Source organism: Harpia harpyja, chromosome W, assembly GCF_026419915.1.
Source record: "Harpia harpyja isolate bHarHar1 chromosome W, bHarHar1 primary haplotype, whole genome shotgun sequence".
NCBI classification, from domain to species: domain Eukaryota; kingdom Metazoa; phylum Chordata; class Aves; order Accipitriformes; family Accipitridae; genus Harpia; species Harpia harpyja.
The window spans coordinates 21195386-21210949 of NC_068968.1; the positions used below are offsets into that span (position 1 = coordinate 21195386).

The window sequence follows — 15564 nt, forward strand, 5'->3', positions numbered from 1 at the left end:
TAAACAATATCCCCTAAAGAAGGAAGACAGAGAAGGAATCCGGCCGGTGACAGAAAAATTTTTGCAGTTGGGATTATTAAAAGAGTGTGAGTCTGAATTCAATACCCCTATATTACCTGTTCGGAAGCCCGATGGGTCATATCGGGTGGTCCAAGACTTACGGGCGGTGAATAAGATAACTGAAGATCTTTACCCAGTAGAGGCGAACCCATATACCCTGTTGACCGTATTAACACCTGAATTGACTTGGTTTACTGTCCTAGATTTGAAGGATGCTTTCTTTTGCCTCCCTCTCCATGAGACCAGCCAAAAATTATTTGCATTTGAATGGGAAAACCCCAAGAGTGGTCGAAAGACCCAGCTCACTTGGAAGGTGTTGCCACAAGGATTTAAGAATAGTCCTACCATTTTTGGCAATCAGCTTGCGAAAGACTTAGAATCCTGGGAAGCCCCGTCTGAGGAAGGGAAGCTGTTGCAGTATGTGGATGATATCCTGATCGCCACCAAAACACAGAAAGATTGTATGACATGGACGGTGAGTCTGTTGAATTTCCTGGGGCTCCAGGGGTACCGGGTATCCAAGAAAAAGGCACAGGTAATGCAACGCAAAGTGAATTATTTGGGCTATGAAATTAGTGCGGGACAAAGAACTTTGGGACAGGCCCGTAAAGAGGCAATATGTCAAACTCGGAGACCTCAGACAGTAAAGGAGTTATGGACTTTTCTGGGAATGACGGGGTGGTGCCGATTGTGGATCTATAATTATGGATTGCTTGTTAAATCACTGTATGTGTTGACAGCCACTGAGCAGAAACACCTTGAGTGGAACAAGGAGACCGAACGAGCCTTTGAGCTACTGAAAGAGGCTTTGATGTCGGCCCCGGCCTTAGGACTCCCAGATGTGAGTAAGCCGTTTCTTCTTTACTCCCACGAGAAGCAGGGCATTGCCCTGGGAATATTAGCACAAAACCTGGGTCCGTATCGACGGGCAGTTGCCTACCTTTCTAAGCAGTTAGACACGACTGCAAAAGGTTGGCCTGGATGCCTGCAGGCAGTTGCGGCTGTGATATTGAATATACAGGAAGCCCGAAAGTTTACTCTGGGCCAGAAAATGAGTGTTTTGGTGCCTCACACAGTATGAGCAGTACTGGAAGCGAAAGGTGGACATTGGCTCTCTCCGCAAAGATTCCTGCGATATCAAGCTATACTGGTAGAGCAGGATGATGTGGAGATTGTAGTCACTAACATTGTCAACCCAGCTTCTTTTCTCAGCGGGAACACAGGAGAACCGGTACATCATGACTGTTTGGAAACCATCGAAGCAACATACGCCAGTCGCCCAGACCTGAAAGACAGCCCCATGGAAGACGGGGAAACTTGGTTCACAGACGGAAGCAGTTACGTCCTAAATGGTAATCGACATGCTGGATACACCGTCACCACCAGCCAAGAGGTAATAGAATCAGGGGCTTTGCCTATGAACACCTCCGCACAGAAGGCAGAAATAATTGCTCTAACCCGCGCCCTGGAATTGGCCCACGGCAAAGTTGTGAACATTTATACAGATTCAAAATATGCCTTTGGAGTTGTACATGCACATGGAGCAATTTGGAAGGAGAGAGGACTGTTATTGAGTTCTGAAGGGAAAAATATCAAACACACAGAAGAAATTCTGAAGTTACTGGAAGCTGTCCAGCTCCCTAAGAAAGTAGCAATTATGCATATTAAGGCACACCAGAAAGTGAGCTCAGATTTGGAAAGAGGGAATGAGCTGGCGGACAGAGAGGCAAGACAAGTGGCCAAAACAAAGGTAAAAACAGAAGGGGCCTTAATACCTGATAGGCAGATTTCCCTAGAAGGTAAGCCAGAATACACCAAGGAAGATCAGAAGCTCATTACAGTTTTAGAAGGATCATATAATGAAGAGGGGTGGGCTCATACCCCACAAGGAAAGCTAATCGTTCCCTCTTGCTTATTATGGCATTTGATACGGGAGGAACATAGGAAAAGACACTGGGGAACAGAGGCTCTGTATAATCATTTGATAAGGGAAATTGTGGCTAGAAATTTATACACCACGGTGAGACAGGTGACTCAACAGTGTGATCTTTGCCTCCAGACTAATCCTAAGAATACCCCCAAGCCGGAAATGGGCCAGATTGGAAAAGGCAATGGGCCTGGACAACAATGACAAATTGATTTTACAGAACTTCCAAGAAAAGGGGGGTATCGATATTTATTGGTATTAACTGATACCTTTTCAGGTTGGCCAGAAGCATTCCCAACAAGAACGGCTAAAGCTCGGGAGGTAACTAAAATACTGGTACAAGAGATAATACCACGGTTTGGGGTTCCAGCAACCATATCCTCTGACAGAGGACCACATTTTGTCTCAAAAATAGTGCAACAAATTAGCCGCCATTTGGGTATAGATTGGCAGCTTCATACTCCATATCACCCCCAGTCAAGTGGTCAAGTGGAAAAAATGAACCACTTAATCAAACAGCAAATTGTGAAATTAGGACAAGAAGCAAATTTGACATGGCCTCAGTCTCTCCCTTTAGCCCTTCTGCGTATACGAACAAGACCAAGGGCGAAAGAAGGACTGAGCCCCTTTGAAATTCTGTATGGACAACCCTATGGGATACAGAGAGGGGTGTCTGTACAAGCGGGGGATGAAATTATGACTTCTTACATGGTAGCATTAGGTAAGCAACTTAATAAAATCAGGAAGCATGTGGTAGGGACTCGAGGGAGAGGTTTGGATGGGCCTGTACATAATATACAACCAGGAGATTATGTGTATATAAAGTCTCTTACAGAAAAACTCTGGAGCCGCAGTGGGAAGGACCATTTCAAGTATTACTTACCTCCTTCACCGCAATTAGGATCAAGGAACATAGCGCCTGGATCCATCACACTAGGGTGAAGAAGGCACCCAAAGGACAATGGACTTCACAAGAAAAGGGACCTTTGAAGCTCAAATTTGTGAGACATTGATTGTCATGCTCCTGAGTTGGACCTTGCCTAAGGGGCAGGCTTGGGATCGAAATACTTATTTAAATATGACAGAGAGTATCTCGAAAGTACTAAATTTATCAGATTGTTGGGTATATAATCCCCTTCCTCAGGGGAACATGGAACTCCCCTTTTTAGGAGTCCCAACCACAAATTGGACATCTCTTATTAAAGACAGGCCAGACAGGAATGGATTATGCCTTTATGGAAAGGGAAATACCCAGCGGAGACCCAGCTTCAATCTGGAGGTACCTGACCCTAAAGAGGTCTTAATTACTGGCCGTTGCTTAAATATTACTGATAATATTTGGGGAGACTCTTACAGTGAATGGAAAAAGAATCAGTTACGACGAAAACTCGAGACCAACAAATACTTTCAGAGGATGCTACATAGGGAAACAATGTATTAGAAGTACTAGGATTAGATATAGTAAAAGAATTTACTATTTTCTAGAAAAGGGGGGACTGAGACAAGGGGAGTCAAAAGAATCTCAATAGACATAATAAAGGGGGATGAGAGATGATGTTTAGCGCTTACATTGTTGAAATTAGCTGAGGCAGAGACAGTCTTTGATAAGAAGAGCTGGTCCCAAGGACCAGCCAATGAGGTAGAGACAGTTCCTGATAAGAAGCAGGAGCAGGCCCCAAGAGCCAGCTAAGACTGGTCTTGCAGCTTGGGTGAATACCAAGAAACCACTGAGCCTGCGCAAGAAAAAAGGTTACTAGCGGTGACGAAGAGGAGTCATCTATCTTCATCTCTGCGACCACCAGACGACCACCATAAAGAGGCACTGCGCAAGCGCAGTTGAGAGGAGACTATGGAAGTGACCTCTCGGAGCTAATTTTAATATGAAGTGGGGATAGGTCATGCATATGTATAGGCGTATTGTGAATATTTAACACTTGACTGTATAAACTTGAGACGAACTGCCGAGTCGGGTGTGCACGACTTTGGTGGGAGTAACCCCCGTGCTGCCCAGCGCTGAATGAACATACCTACTTTACAATCTCACTGATTGTGGAGTCTGTTTCCGCACGTCACTTTGAGCTCTCCTGGACCACAGTGGGCTGTGACCAGCATCTCCCTCTGAGTGGGACACCTCTCAGAGCTCGCAAACTTTCTTGTTTGCGAAAATCGGAGGTCTGTCTCTGAAAGCCGACATGACCTGGGCTGATTCTCTTCGTTCTTTGAGGCTCAACCCTTCGCCCATTGAGACAAATGCCAAAGCATTTGATGTGAATATTTTCACTGACCTCGAGGGGAATTTTTAACAGGTATACCTCTTTTTCTCTCTCTTTTACTCTCTTTTATTCTCTTATATGTATTTCTCTTAGTGTCTTCATGCATGTCTGTATGCTAACCTGAATACTATAGTAAGTTGTAGCAAGTATATAAGATATTAAGTTATAGCAAGTACATTATAAGTTAAGCATGTTATAGCAAGTATATTATAAGATAGATTATAAGTTATTACTTTCAAATTTATAATTAAATTACTGTCATGATTTTTATTCAGCTGTGAATGAATTATACTCATAATCCCTTTAGATATCAACCATTGACCAAGTCTGGGACTAGGAGTCAATCCAGCCACACCTAGACTCCGACAGAAGTTTAGAAAGCAAGGGGGTCTTCTCTGAATGTTGTGACTTAATGGGAGGGTCTTCCTTACCCTTTCCCACATTTCCTTTTACCCTATTATGTTTTTGGTCCCTATATACATAAGTTTAGTTTGATTCTGATTTAATTTTCCTGTGTGCATTTTATCCATGTACTAAGTAATAGAGTGAACCTTGCCAACGATTTCTGTGAATTAGTACTTTTATACAAATTTCTATTAAATAATTTTTCTATTGCTAATACAATTGCGATCCGAAGCCCTCTCTCATCTTTTTAATTCCCCCTGCGACACCATCCAACCTGGCTTTGAACACTTCCAATGATGGGGCATCCACAACTTCTCTGGGTAATCTGTTCCAGTGTCTCACCACCCTCATTGTAAAAAATTTCTTCCTTATTGTAAGAGACTGAATTGTTATCTCGAGCCGTTTGTCTCAAAGATTGTTAGGTGTGAGGGACTGGACTGTCATCTCAAGGAACTGTGAACTGTTTATCTCGAGCCCTTTGTCTCTGAGATGGCCTGTTTAAGCAGGACACTCCTCTGTCCATAATGACGATTACCAGGCCATTGAGGCATCCAGGGGAGGAAATGGAGCTGGAGCTGATAAGATACTGGTTTCTGGTGTTGATCATGCGAAGGTCGTGTGATAGATGAAACCTGCAGTGCGTGACATCATCGAAATATGCCCTATAAAAACTGTGGAGACAAGCCATGGGGGCTCTCACCACGAAGAATTGAAGATTGAGGACTAACAGGATGCCGCTGGATCCGTGGTGGTGACTATCCTTGCAATTCTATCCCAACTGCTTGCTTGATTTCTGCCTTTTCTTCCATTCTATCCTATCGCCACTATTTTCTACTTTTGATACTTTTGATAATAAAAGCTCTTTTGGGTATACAGCATTTGACCTAGTTTGTGTCTTAATCTCGCTCTTGGGATCATATTGAAACCTTCCCCGACATTGGATTGGGACATTTAAATTGGCGTCACGGACAGGATCCCTTGAGACGAGAGTGCCGTACTGTTTCCCAAATACGTGACACCTCTCAGGAACATAAGGGGTGCAGGCTTGTGTTGTGTTGTGTTTGAAACTTTATGTGCTGCCTTCCTGAGATGACTGCTTCCCCGCTTTGTATAAGATGAGTAATAGTAAAATTGCCCCTTTGGGGAAAGAAGTTTTGTTTGATTTTTTTTAGAAAAACATAAAGTGTGACCCTCTGTGCTTGGGATAGACTGGGCTCAGGGAAATTGGTATAATCTGCAGAGCGTTGTTGATCGGATGGTCGCTTTACAGGAAGATGCTGGACTGCGGTCAGGGAAAGGAAAAGCAATTGTCTGTGCCGTTCTCGGTGCCAGTCTGGCCGCAGCAGTGGAGGATAGGGATTGCCACCTCACTGCAGAATCTCAAATTATTGAATCCCTCCAAAACCTTGTTCAGTCCCTTCTGGGACAAGTGGCGGGATTAAAAGCACAACTTGAAGCAGAAAAGAACCAAGTGAAACATTTGCAAATTGCTCTTAAGGAGCAGCTCCTTGCGGGTACTGTCCGTGAGGAAATTCCTCCAAGATCAGAAATTGGCTACCCCTTTAAGGACCTGCAGGCAGCAAAAGAGAAAGTGGAGAAGTTGGAGCTGCCTTCATTGCGACCCTTAGTCAAAATCGAATATATTTACGATGATGAGCAGGACCAGTTCCCCCAAGTTACAACTAAAGAGGTCCCCTATACTGCCTCTGAGTTGGCAAAACTAAAAAAGGAATTTGGCCGAACCCCTAAGGAGTCAGAAACGGAGTATGTGTGGAGAGTATCGTTGTCGGGGGGGGGGACCAGATTCTGTTAAGTGAAAAGGAGGCGGAAGGGTATTGGGGACTGGGAGTGTTTTTAACTACTGGGGATTACCGTGCCCCCTGGTCTTTAACCCAACGGGCAGCCTATTGGGCGGGGGTTTGAACCCCTTGGAGAGGGGGGATCCCCTCACAATTACGGGGACTGTTGATCAATTAGTGGAGAGCGTGCAAAAGGCAGCTTGTCTGCAGATGATGTATGATCGAAAATTGGAGCCTATGCAGGAGTCCCCGATGATGATGTCAGTGGATCCTGAGCAAATGACTCCCCTTATACGGGGACTCCCTGATTCTCTGAAACCGATTGGTATACAATTACAAGGAAAGATACAGGCGATGCCCCAGGGCAAGAGTGTTGCGGCTGCTTTAGGAGGATTCATGCTAGATCGGCACCATGGACCCCCATATAAGAAAATGTGGACTTGGGGAGAAGTGGCCCAGGAGTTAATTAATTACGGGTGCAAGTATGGTCCCGTTAACCCTCCAGCCACCAAAACAGACTCCAGGGGCTTGAGGCGGGCTGAAGTAAAAATAGTTCCGTGCCCTGGGAGTGATAAGAGAACACCCCTTGCTAAACCGCTGGGGGGGAGAGATATCCCGAACAAACATAATAGACTGTGGGCGCGGGGATACCAGAAGGGGATCCCGCGTGACTTAATGGACGGGATGCCAACAGACAAATTGGAAAAGTTGGTAACAGGGTGGCCTGATAAATCAGCAAATAGAAAAGTGGATTTTGAGAATACTACTCCCAGTGCACCCTCCCTGATTGATTTATCAGAACCAAATGCCACCCAAAAGCCGGCGGGAAACTAGATCCTTCGCCTTTCGGTGGTGAGCGGGGGAGCGAAGGTTGGATATATATCAGACAGCTCACTGAAAATGGCCAGGGTGATTTACTAATTACAGGCGTTGTGGGGTCAAGACAAGTCCCGGTCACCTTTTTGGTAGATACCGGAGCTCAAATTTCAGCTATTAAAACCAAAGACTCTGCTAACTGCGGAATTACACCCTCCAAACAGCGGCTTTTTGTGGCAGGTGCATTTGGCATTGTTCAGGCACAGGCATTAGCAATGGTCAGCCTGCGTTTGCCAAGAGAAGATAGTGCCACTACAGTGACAATGGTTGTGGGGGAGTTTCCACTTAACCTTTTAGGACTCGATGTTTTAAAGGGAAAGACCTGGATTGATGATAAAGGGAGACAGTGGTCATTTGGCTCTCTCACAATAGATATTCAGCTGTTACAAGCCGCGCTACTGCTTTCCCCTTCAAAGCTTACAAATGTTAAGCCCTACCCGATACCCTTGGGGGCCAGAGAGGGAATAGCACCTGTGTTAGAGGACTTAAAGGGACAGGGTATCGTGATTCCAACCCATTCTCCTTTTAACTCCCCGGTGTGGCCAGTGCAAAAACCTAATGGCAAATGGAGATTGACAGTAGATTATCGCAGACTTAATGCAAATACTGGTCCATTGACAGCTGCGGTACCGAATATTGCTGAGCTTATAGCTACAATCCAGGAACGAGCCCACCCGATTATGGCAACAGTGGATGTTAAAGATATGTTTTTTATGGTCCCCCTGCAACCGGAGGATCAAGACCGCTTTGCATTTACTTGGGAGGGTCAGCAATTTACTTTTACCCGACTCCCACAAGGGTATGAGCATTCCCCCACTCTAGCTCATCATGCGCTAGCGCAGGAGCTAGAAGTAATTCAGACAGAGGAGGGGGTCAGTGTTTACCAATATATCGACGACATTCTTGTGGGTGGGGATGAAACAGAAAAGGTTCAGAAAACTCAGGATAATATAATTTCTCACTTGGAAAGCTTGGGGCTGAAAATTCCACCAGAGAAAATACAAACACCCTCAAGCAATGTAAAGTTTTTAGGAATTTGGTGGAAGGGAGGAATGACATGTATCCCCCCGACACCCTTTCCTCATTGGATCAGATTAAAATGCCAGAGTCAAAAAAGGATTTGCAGCATGTACTAGGATTACTTGTGTTTTGGAGGAAACATATCCCTGATTTTTCAATTATTGCAAGACCCCTGTATGACTTGTTGCGAAAAGGGGCTCAGTGGGAATGGACTAAGCCCCACGAAGAGGCATTGCAATTGATAATTTTTGAAGCGACTACCCATCAAGCTGTCGGTCCTATTCACCCCACAGACCCTGTCCATATTGAATGGGGATTTGCCAAGAGTGGGCTATCAATACATTTATGGCAAAAGGGCCCCGAAGGACCCACTCGACCTATTGGGTTCTATTCTCGCAGTTTTAAGGATGCGGAAAAAAGATATACTGCTTGGGAGAAAGGTTTGTTTGTAGTCAGTTTAGCCTTGAGAGAGGCTGAGCGGACTATTCAACAGCAGCCTATAGTGCTTAGAGGCCCGTTTAAAGTAAGCAAAACAGTTTTAGCAGGAACTCCGCCCCCTGACGGTGTGGCTCAGAGAGTCTCTGTGCTGAAATGGTATGCCCAGATAGAGCATTATTGTGACATTTTTACAGCATCTGAGGGGGCAGCAAAGATGTTAACCATTCAAGAGGAAACAAACCCAGATAAAGAAGTGCCTCAATTTCCTCCTGTAATACAAGTGCCCCCCCCGTTTTCCGAACAATTGCAGAATGTTTGGTTTACTGATGCTTCCTCTAAACGAGAAGGAAAAACTTGGAAATATCGAGCTGTAGCACTCCGCGTGGATGTGGAAAAACAAATAATCACCGAAGGGGAAGGTAGTGCTCAAGTAGGGGAATTAGTTGCAGTATGGAGTGTTTTCCAGCATGAAGCCCAATCTACCTCTCCTGTCTATATCTATACTGATTCCTATGCTGTATTTAAAGGCTGTACTGAATGGCTTCCATTCTGGGAACAAAATGGGTGGGAGGTCAATAGGATACCTGGATGGCAGAAAGAAAAGTGGCAAGATATTCTAACCATCGCTAGACAAGGAAAATTTGCAGTAGCCTGGGTGGCTTCCCATCAACAGGATAGCACCCCTGTTAGCCAGTGGAATGGCAAAGCTGATGAATTGGCCCAATTAGCTCTCCTCCAGAACACCCCAATAGCAGAAGACTGGGAGTGATTGTTAGAATGGTTACATGTAAAGAGGAAACATTCGGGGATCAAAGATCTCTATTGTGAGGCCCAAGCTCGAGGTTGGCCTGTTACCAGGGAAGAATGTAAAACTTGTGTGTCTGCCTGTGAACAATGTTGTACCCGCTTGGAAAGACCCCCTGGAAGGTGACCCCCTACACCTAAGGGAGGGGAAAGGGCTGTGGGAGGCTTGGCAAGTGGACTACATTGGCCCCTTCCGAAAATCAGAAGGAAAGCATTATGTATTAGTTGCAGTAGAGATAGTGTCAGGGTTAGTCCAGACCGAAGCCTTTGCCAGAGCTACTGGGGAAAACACAGTACAAGCTTTGAAAGAGTGGTTTGGCACTTTCCCCAAACCTCAGTCGATTCAGTCAGATAACGGTTCCCACTTTACTGCTAACATAGTCCAAGATTGGGCGACCCAGAAAGGAATCTCGTGGGTATGCCATACTCCATATTATCCACAGGCAAACGGAATTGTGGAAAGAACGAATGGCCTACTGAAACGCTTCCTCAAACCGCATAAGTCTGGATGGGCCGAACGGCTACGGGATGCAGTGACTAATGTTAACAGTCGTTGGGGAGTGAATGGGTGCCCGAAAGTTACAGCATTTTGCCCGAAGGCCCCAACCATTATGCCAGCCCAAGATGGCCCTGATAATCCCAGAAATCCATCATATTTTCCGGGCCAACCAGTCTTAGTTGAACTCCCCATGGTGGGAGCCGTACCTTTCGTACTGGAAATCACGATGAATAAATATGCTTGGAAAGCAAAAGATGCTCATGGAAAAGAACATAAAATCAATACCAGGTGGATTATTCCATCCTTCTAATAACAATTTGCTTCCGGTTCCTTAGAACAAACTGAGTCTGTTTTTTCTTTTCTCTTTCAGGTGAAGACTCTGGAGCCTGCCTGAAGGAATACATGAAGCTGTTGATTGTTTGTGTAGTTTTGTCAGTGATTGCTTTGTTAATATTTATAGGATGTTTGGCATACTACCGAGCACATTGTTTTGGTCGACCATTGTCGCCGCCTTTAATATTTGGGGAAACTCCTGTACCCCTCTTTTCGGCTCGGAGTGGCAAAATGAATTTGTGGCTCTAGGCCAGCAAGTGGCCAACACTTTTAATCTGACTAATTGTTGGGTATGTGGTGGGCCCTTAGGTTTGGAAAGCTGGCCATGGACTGCTGTCCCTATTTCCCTGAAATGGTTAGTGAGTAGTTACAGTGAGGTCAAAAATGATTCTTATTGGGGTGAAGACACACAGCCCTGGACAATACGATACCCAGTCCAAGGCGAATATTGTCTGAACCGAACACAGAAAGATGGTATTCCTGTGGGAAATAGCAAGTGCAACTGGACCTATACTTATGACAACCATTGCCTCACTGACAGTTGTAGACCAATTGATTGTTCAAACCATGGGGCAGCCATGTCACTGCCAGAAGGGGACGACCAGGCATATTGTCGCTTCTTGAGTTCCAGTTCTCCAAATTTTGTACCTCGCTGGCCCGGATGGGCTTGGGTGAATCAAACAGGGCACAGGAAACAGTTTTCCCATTTTTGGTCTTCCACTAATCAGTCTAATAACTGTCTTAATGTTACCTGCTTTTGGCACCACGGTTCCGGTGCCTGGAAATGCAGACTCACTGATAAAACATATTCTCGTCTCCCTGATGGGACTCAAATTTGGTGGTCAAGTGATGAGAATAAGGACCACTGTCAGGGACATTTGAGCATAGGTCCGGATGGACTTCCTATCTGTTGGGACACCACAGAGGAAGTGGGAAAAACCGTGGACAGGTTGTTGATGAACGGTCCGTCAGATCATCCTCTAGGAGTAGGTAATTCAACATATTTCCAATCACCACGGACACCTACCGGTTTGTTCGAAAATGGTGCCCAAGCCTTAAAGGGTCACTATTGGGTGTGTGGCCAACATGCCTACAAACTGCTACCAGCAAATTGGACTGGAGTGTGTTATGTGGGGGTAATTTGCCCTTTGTTTTTCCTGCTCCCGGACGATGAAGGGGATGGACTGGGTGTTAAGGTATATGATGATAAAAATTGATGACAGCGGGAAAATTGTTAAACAAATTACCACGGGAATATGAAAGCTGGCCCATGTTCCTGTCCAGACATGGAAAGGCTGGGACATTGATATGTTTTCCTGGCTCCCTGGTGGTCCATGGGTTAAGCGAATCCTATTTTACTTGTGTGGTTTTGCCATGTTGTTGTTTTTACCATGTATCATTCCATGTTTTATACAATTGATTCAACATGTTGTAACTAATATGCAATTTGTAACTACTGTTTCACCTGACGGTGTTAAACAAATTCGTGCTGTGCGCCGAACCACGCCGTCGGTAGTACAGATTGTATGAAATGCTCTTTTCTGGCTTTTCTATATAGCTATCTTTTCTCAAAACCACCATGGGTCCCGAAGCAATCTTTGAGCCACGGGGTGGTGTGAGAGACTGAATTGTTACCTTGAGCTGTTTGTCTCAAAGATTGTTAGGTGTGAGGGACTGGACTGTCATCTCAAGGAACTGTGAACTGTTTATCTCGAGCCCTTTGTCTCTGAGATGGCCTGTTTAAGCAGGACACTCCTCTGTCCATAATGACGATTACCAGGCCATTGAGGCATCCAGGGGAGGAAATGGAGCTGGAGCTGATAAGATACTGGTTTCTGGTGTTGATCATGTGAAGGTCGTGTGATAGATGAAACCTGCAGTGCGTGACATCATCGAAATATGCCCTATAAAAACTGTGGAGACAAGCCGTGGGGGCTCTCACCACCGAAGAATTGAAGATTGAGGACGAACAGGATGCCGCTGGATCCATGGTGGTGACTATCCTTGCAACTCCCACCACTGACTGCTTGCTTGAGGACCAACGGGACGCCGCTGGATCCGTGGTGGTGACTATCCTTGCAATTCTATCCTGACTGCTTGCTTGATTTCTGCCTTTTCTTCCATTCTATCCTATCGCCACTAGTTTCCACTTTTGATACTTTTGATAATAAAAGCTCTTTTGGGTATACAGCATTTGACCTCATTTGTGTCTTAATCTCGCTCTTGGGATCATATCGAAACCTTCCCCGACATTGGATCGGGACAATTATGTCGAATCTAAATCTTCCCTCTTTCAGATAAAAATCCATTGCCCCTTGTCCTGTCACTACAGGCCCTGACAAAAAGTGTCTCTCTGTTTTTCTTATAAACTCCCTTTATATTGAAAGGCTGCAATCAGGTCTCCCTGGAGCCTTCTCTTCTCCAGGCCGAACAAGTCCAGCTCTCTCAGCCTTTCTTCATAGGAGACGTGTTCCAGCCCTCTGACCATTTTTGTGGCCCTCCTCTGGACCCGCTCTAACAGGTCCATGTCTTTCTTGCACTAGGGACCCCAGAGCTGGACGCAGTACTCCAAGTGGGGTCTCATGAGAGTGGAGTAGAGGGGCAGAATAACCTCCTTCCACCTGCTGGCCACACTTCTTTTTATGCATCCCAGGATACGGTTGGCTTTCCGGACTGCAAGCACATATTGCCAGCTCATGTCCAGCTTTTCATCCACCAGTATCCCCAAGTCCTTCTCTGCAGGGCTGCTCTCAATTCCTTCATCCCCCAGTCTGTATTGATACTGGGGATTGCCCCTACCCAGGTGCAGGACCTTGCACTTGGCCTTGTTGAACTTCACGGGGTTCACATGGGCCCACTCCTCAAGCTTGTCCAGGTCCCTCTGGATGGCATCCCTTCCCTCGAGCAAATCAACTGCACCACTCAGGTTCGTCTCATCTTGTATCAGAAATAGTGTTGCCAGCAGGACTAGGGAAGTGATTGTGCCTTTGTACTCGGCACTGATGGAGCCGCACCTCGAATACTGTGTTCAGTTTTGGGCCTCTCACTACAGGAAAGACATTGAGGTGCTGGAGTGTGTCCAAAGAAGAACAATGAAGCTGGTGAAGGGTCTAGAGAGCGAGTCATATGAGGAGCGGCTGAGGGAACTGGGGTTATTTATTCTGGAGAAAAGGAGGCTGAGGGGAGACCTTATTGCTCTCTACAACTATCCGAAAGGAGGTTGTAGCGAGGTTGGTGTCGGTCTCTTCTCCCAAGAAACAAGTGATAGGACAAGAGGAAATGGCCTCAAGTTGCACCAGTGGAGGTTTAGATTCAATATTAGGAAAAATTTCTTCACTGAAAGGGTTATCAAGTGCTGGAATAAGCTGCCCAGGGAAGTGGTGGAGTCACCGTCCCTGGAGGTATTTAAAAGACATGTAGACGTGGCACTTAGGGACATGGTTTATTGGTGGACTTGGCAGTGTTAGGTTTATGGTTGGACTCGATGATCTTAACAGTCTTTTCCAACCTAAATGATTCTATGATTGTATGATCTGCAAACTTGCTGAGTGAAACAGTGAAGTAAACACTAAGTAACAAAATGGATGCCAGTTCAAAGTGCAGAGAGAGAGTGCCAAACATCTATGAAAAACTGGTCAGAAATTACAAGTAGCACTGTGAAAAGGAATGCATACACACAAAACAGGTTTTGCATTCTCTGGGCAGTACAAGACGTCAAGCAAGCAAAGGTACTAAAACTTAAGCAGAGTTAAAAAACAAACAAACAAACAAATGCCCACCGCCCCTAAAAAAATGCTGCAAAAATGTGAACAACTGCTCCAGGAAAATACTTCCATAATGTAAAAACTGCACCAGATACAAGTGGAAGACATAATACAAACTCAGAGTCTGTTAGTAAAAGTCTTTTTTACAAGATAGTAAAAAAAGATATTGCTGGGATCTGGAGAGAAGACCAAGCAAAGCCTGTGTAGTGCAGACTTTTCCAAGTGCTCATTCTCTGCCAGCTGGTGAGAAGGACAGGAATGTTTGGAATCTGATTGCAAATTTCAGGAGTGGAAATAATGTTGGTAAGTTAGAAACCTTGCTGACCCTTCTTCCTACTAATAATGTTTTGCTAGTAGAAAAAATGCTGGATTTATTTCAGCTTCTGTAACTTACTGATATACTGGGGCTTTCATTGTTAAATACTATTAAACTGCCATCAGCTCCTTTTTTTAAACAATGCAAATTAATGAGGTTTGATGGGAAATAAGAAATTGAAGTGTAGATAATGACAAACAGCCGATAGCTAGTAGGCAGTGACTATATATGTGTGCTGGGTTGTATATTGCTTGAATAAACACAGATTGCATGCAGAACATTTAAATCAGCAAGGCCAACTGTTTGTTGTGAGCCAGGTTTGATAGAAGGTTTATTCCAATATTGCTTTCTCTTACATGGCTATGAAGAATAAATGCCACATGGCTGCATCTACAAGCAGGGGAGATTCCTACATAAAGTGCCATTTCCATTTCATCTTTTCTGTAAAATACAACAGAAAAAAAGCAAATACAAAATAAAAGAAATACACTGCTAGTGCATTAAGAGACACAGCTCTGCAGCAGATTACATCCTAGGTGTTCATATTACAACTGAATAATGAAACATTTGCAAGTGTAGGACATTAGTATAATTACAGAACTTGCCAAGGCAAGAACTGTGACAATGAAAGCTACAGAAAAAAGAAAATACGTGATTCTGGGTAATTCTCTTATCACAGAAAGGAAGGTTTTGTCAGGCAGATATATTTCATTCTTCCAGGCAGTGAAAGGTTGATTTAGGAAGCTCAAAATGCCCAAAACTAAAGCCACAGACCCATTAAAAAAAAAGTATGGGTGTTATTATAATAAAATAACTATTTCAAACAAGCTGCTAAGAAAACATTTGAAGGCTGGCAGATTAAAGGAAAGTCTATTTGTAATGTTAGAAGGGGTAATAATATTATGAACAAATTTTTTATATAGACAGAGTAACTTTTAATCCCAAATGTTTTATAAGCTGTATTCAGGAATTGTTTTCCCCACCAGTAAAAGGCAATCACTGAGGGAACATAAGCTGACCCCTTCTAGCAGTACACTGACTTGGATCAAT

At 44.6% G+C, this 15564-nt stretch overlaps 2 protein-coding genes across 2 annotated transcripts; both read left to right on the forward strand.

Moving 5' to 3' along the window:
* Nucleotides 1–5780: 5780 nt before the first annotated feature.
* Nucleotides 5781–7190, forward strand: LOC128136170 (uncharacterized; the record flags this gene model as incomplete). Its single annotated transcript, XM_052775348.1, is given in 4 exon segments — nt 5781–5828; nt 5831–6454; nt 6457–6574; nt 6577–7190. Coding segments are annotated over 4 exon segments (1404 nt in total), but the record flags the coding sequence as incomplete, so codon positions are not given.
* Nucleotides 7191–9012: 1822 nt separating this feature from the next.
* LOC128136070 (ribonuclease H-like) lies at nt 9013–9567 on the forward strand. The gene has a single exon (XM_052775156.1). It carries the CDS (start codon nt 9013–9015, stop codon nt 9565–9567), a length of 555 nt encoding a protein of 184 aa, XP_052631116.1.
* The last annotated feature ends 5997 nt before the right edge of the window (nt 9568–15564 follow it).

Bases quoted from the DNA above. Each gene is read 5' to 3' on its own strand.
- LOC128136070 (XM_052775156.1), top strand. From the start codon at position 9,013: ATGTTAACCATTCAAGAGGAAACAAACCCAGATAAAGAAGTGCCTCAA.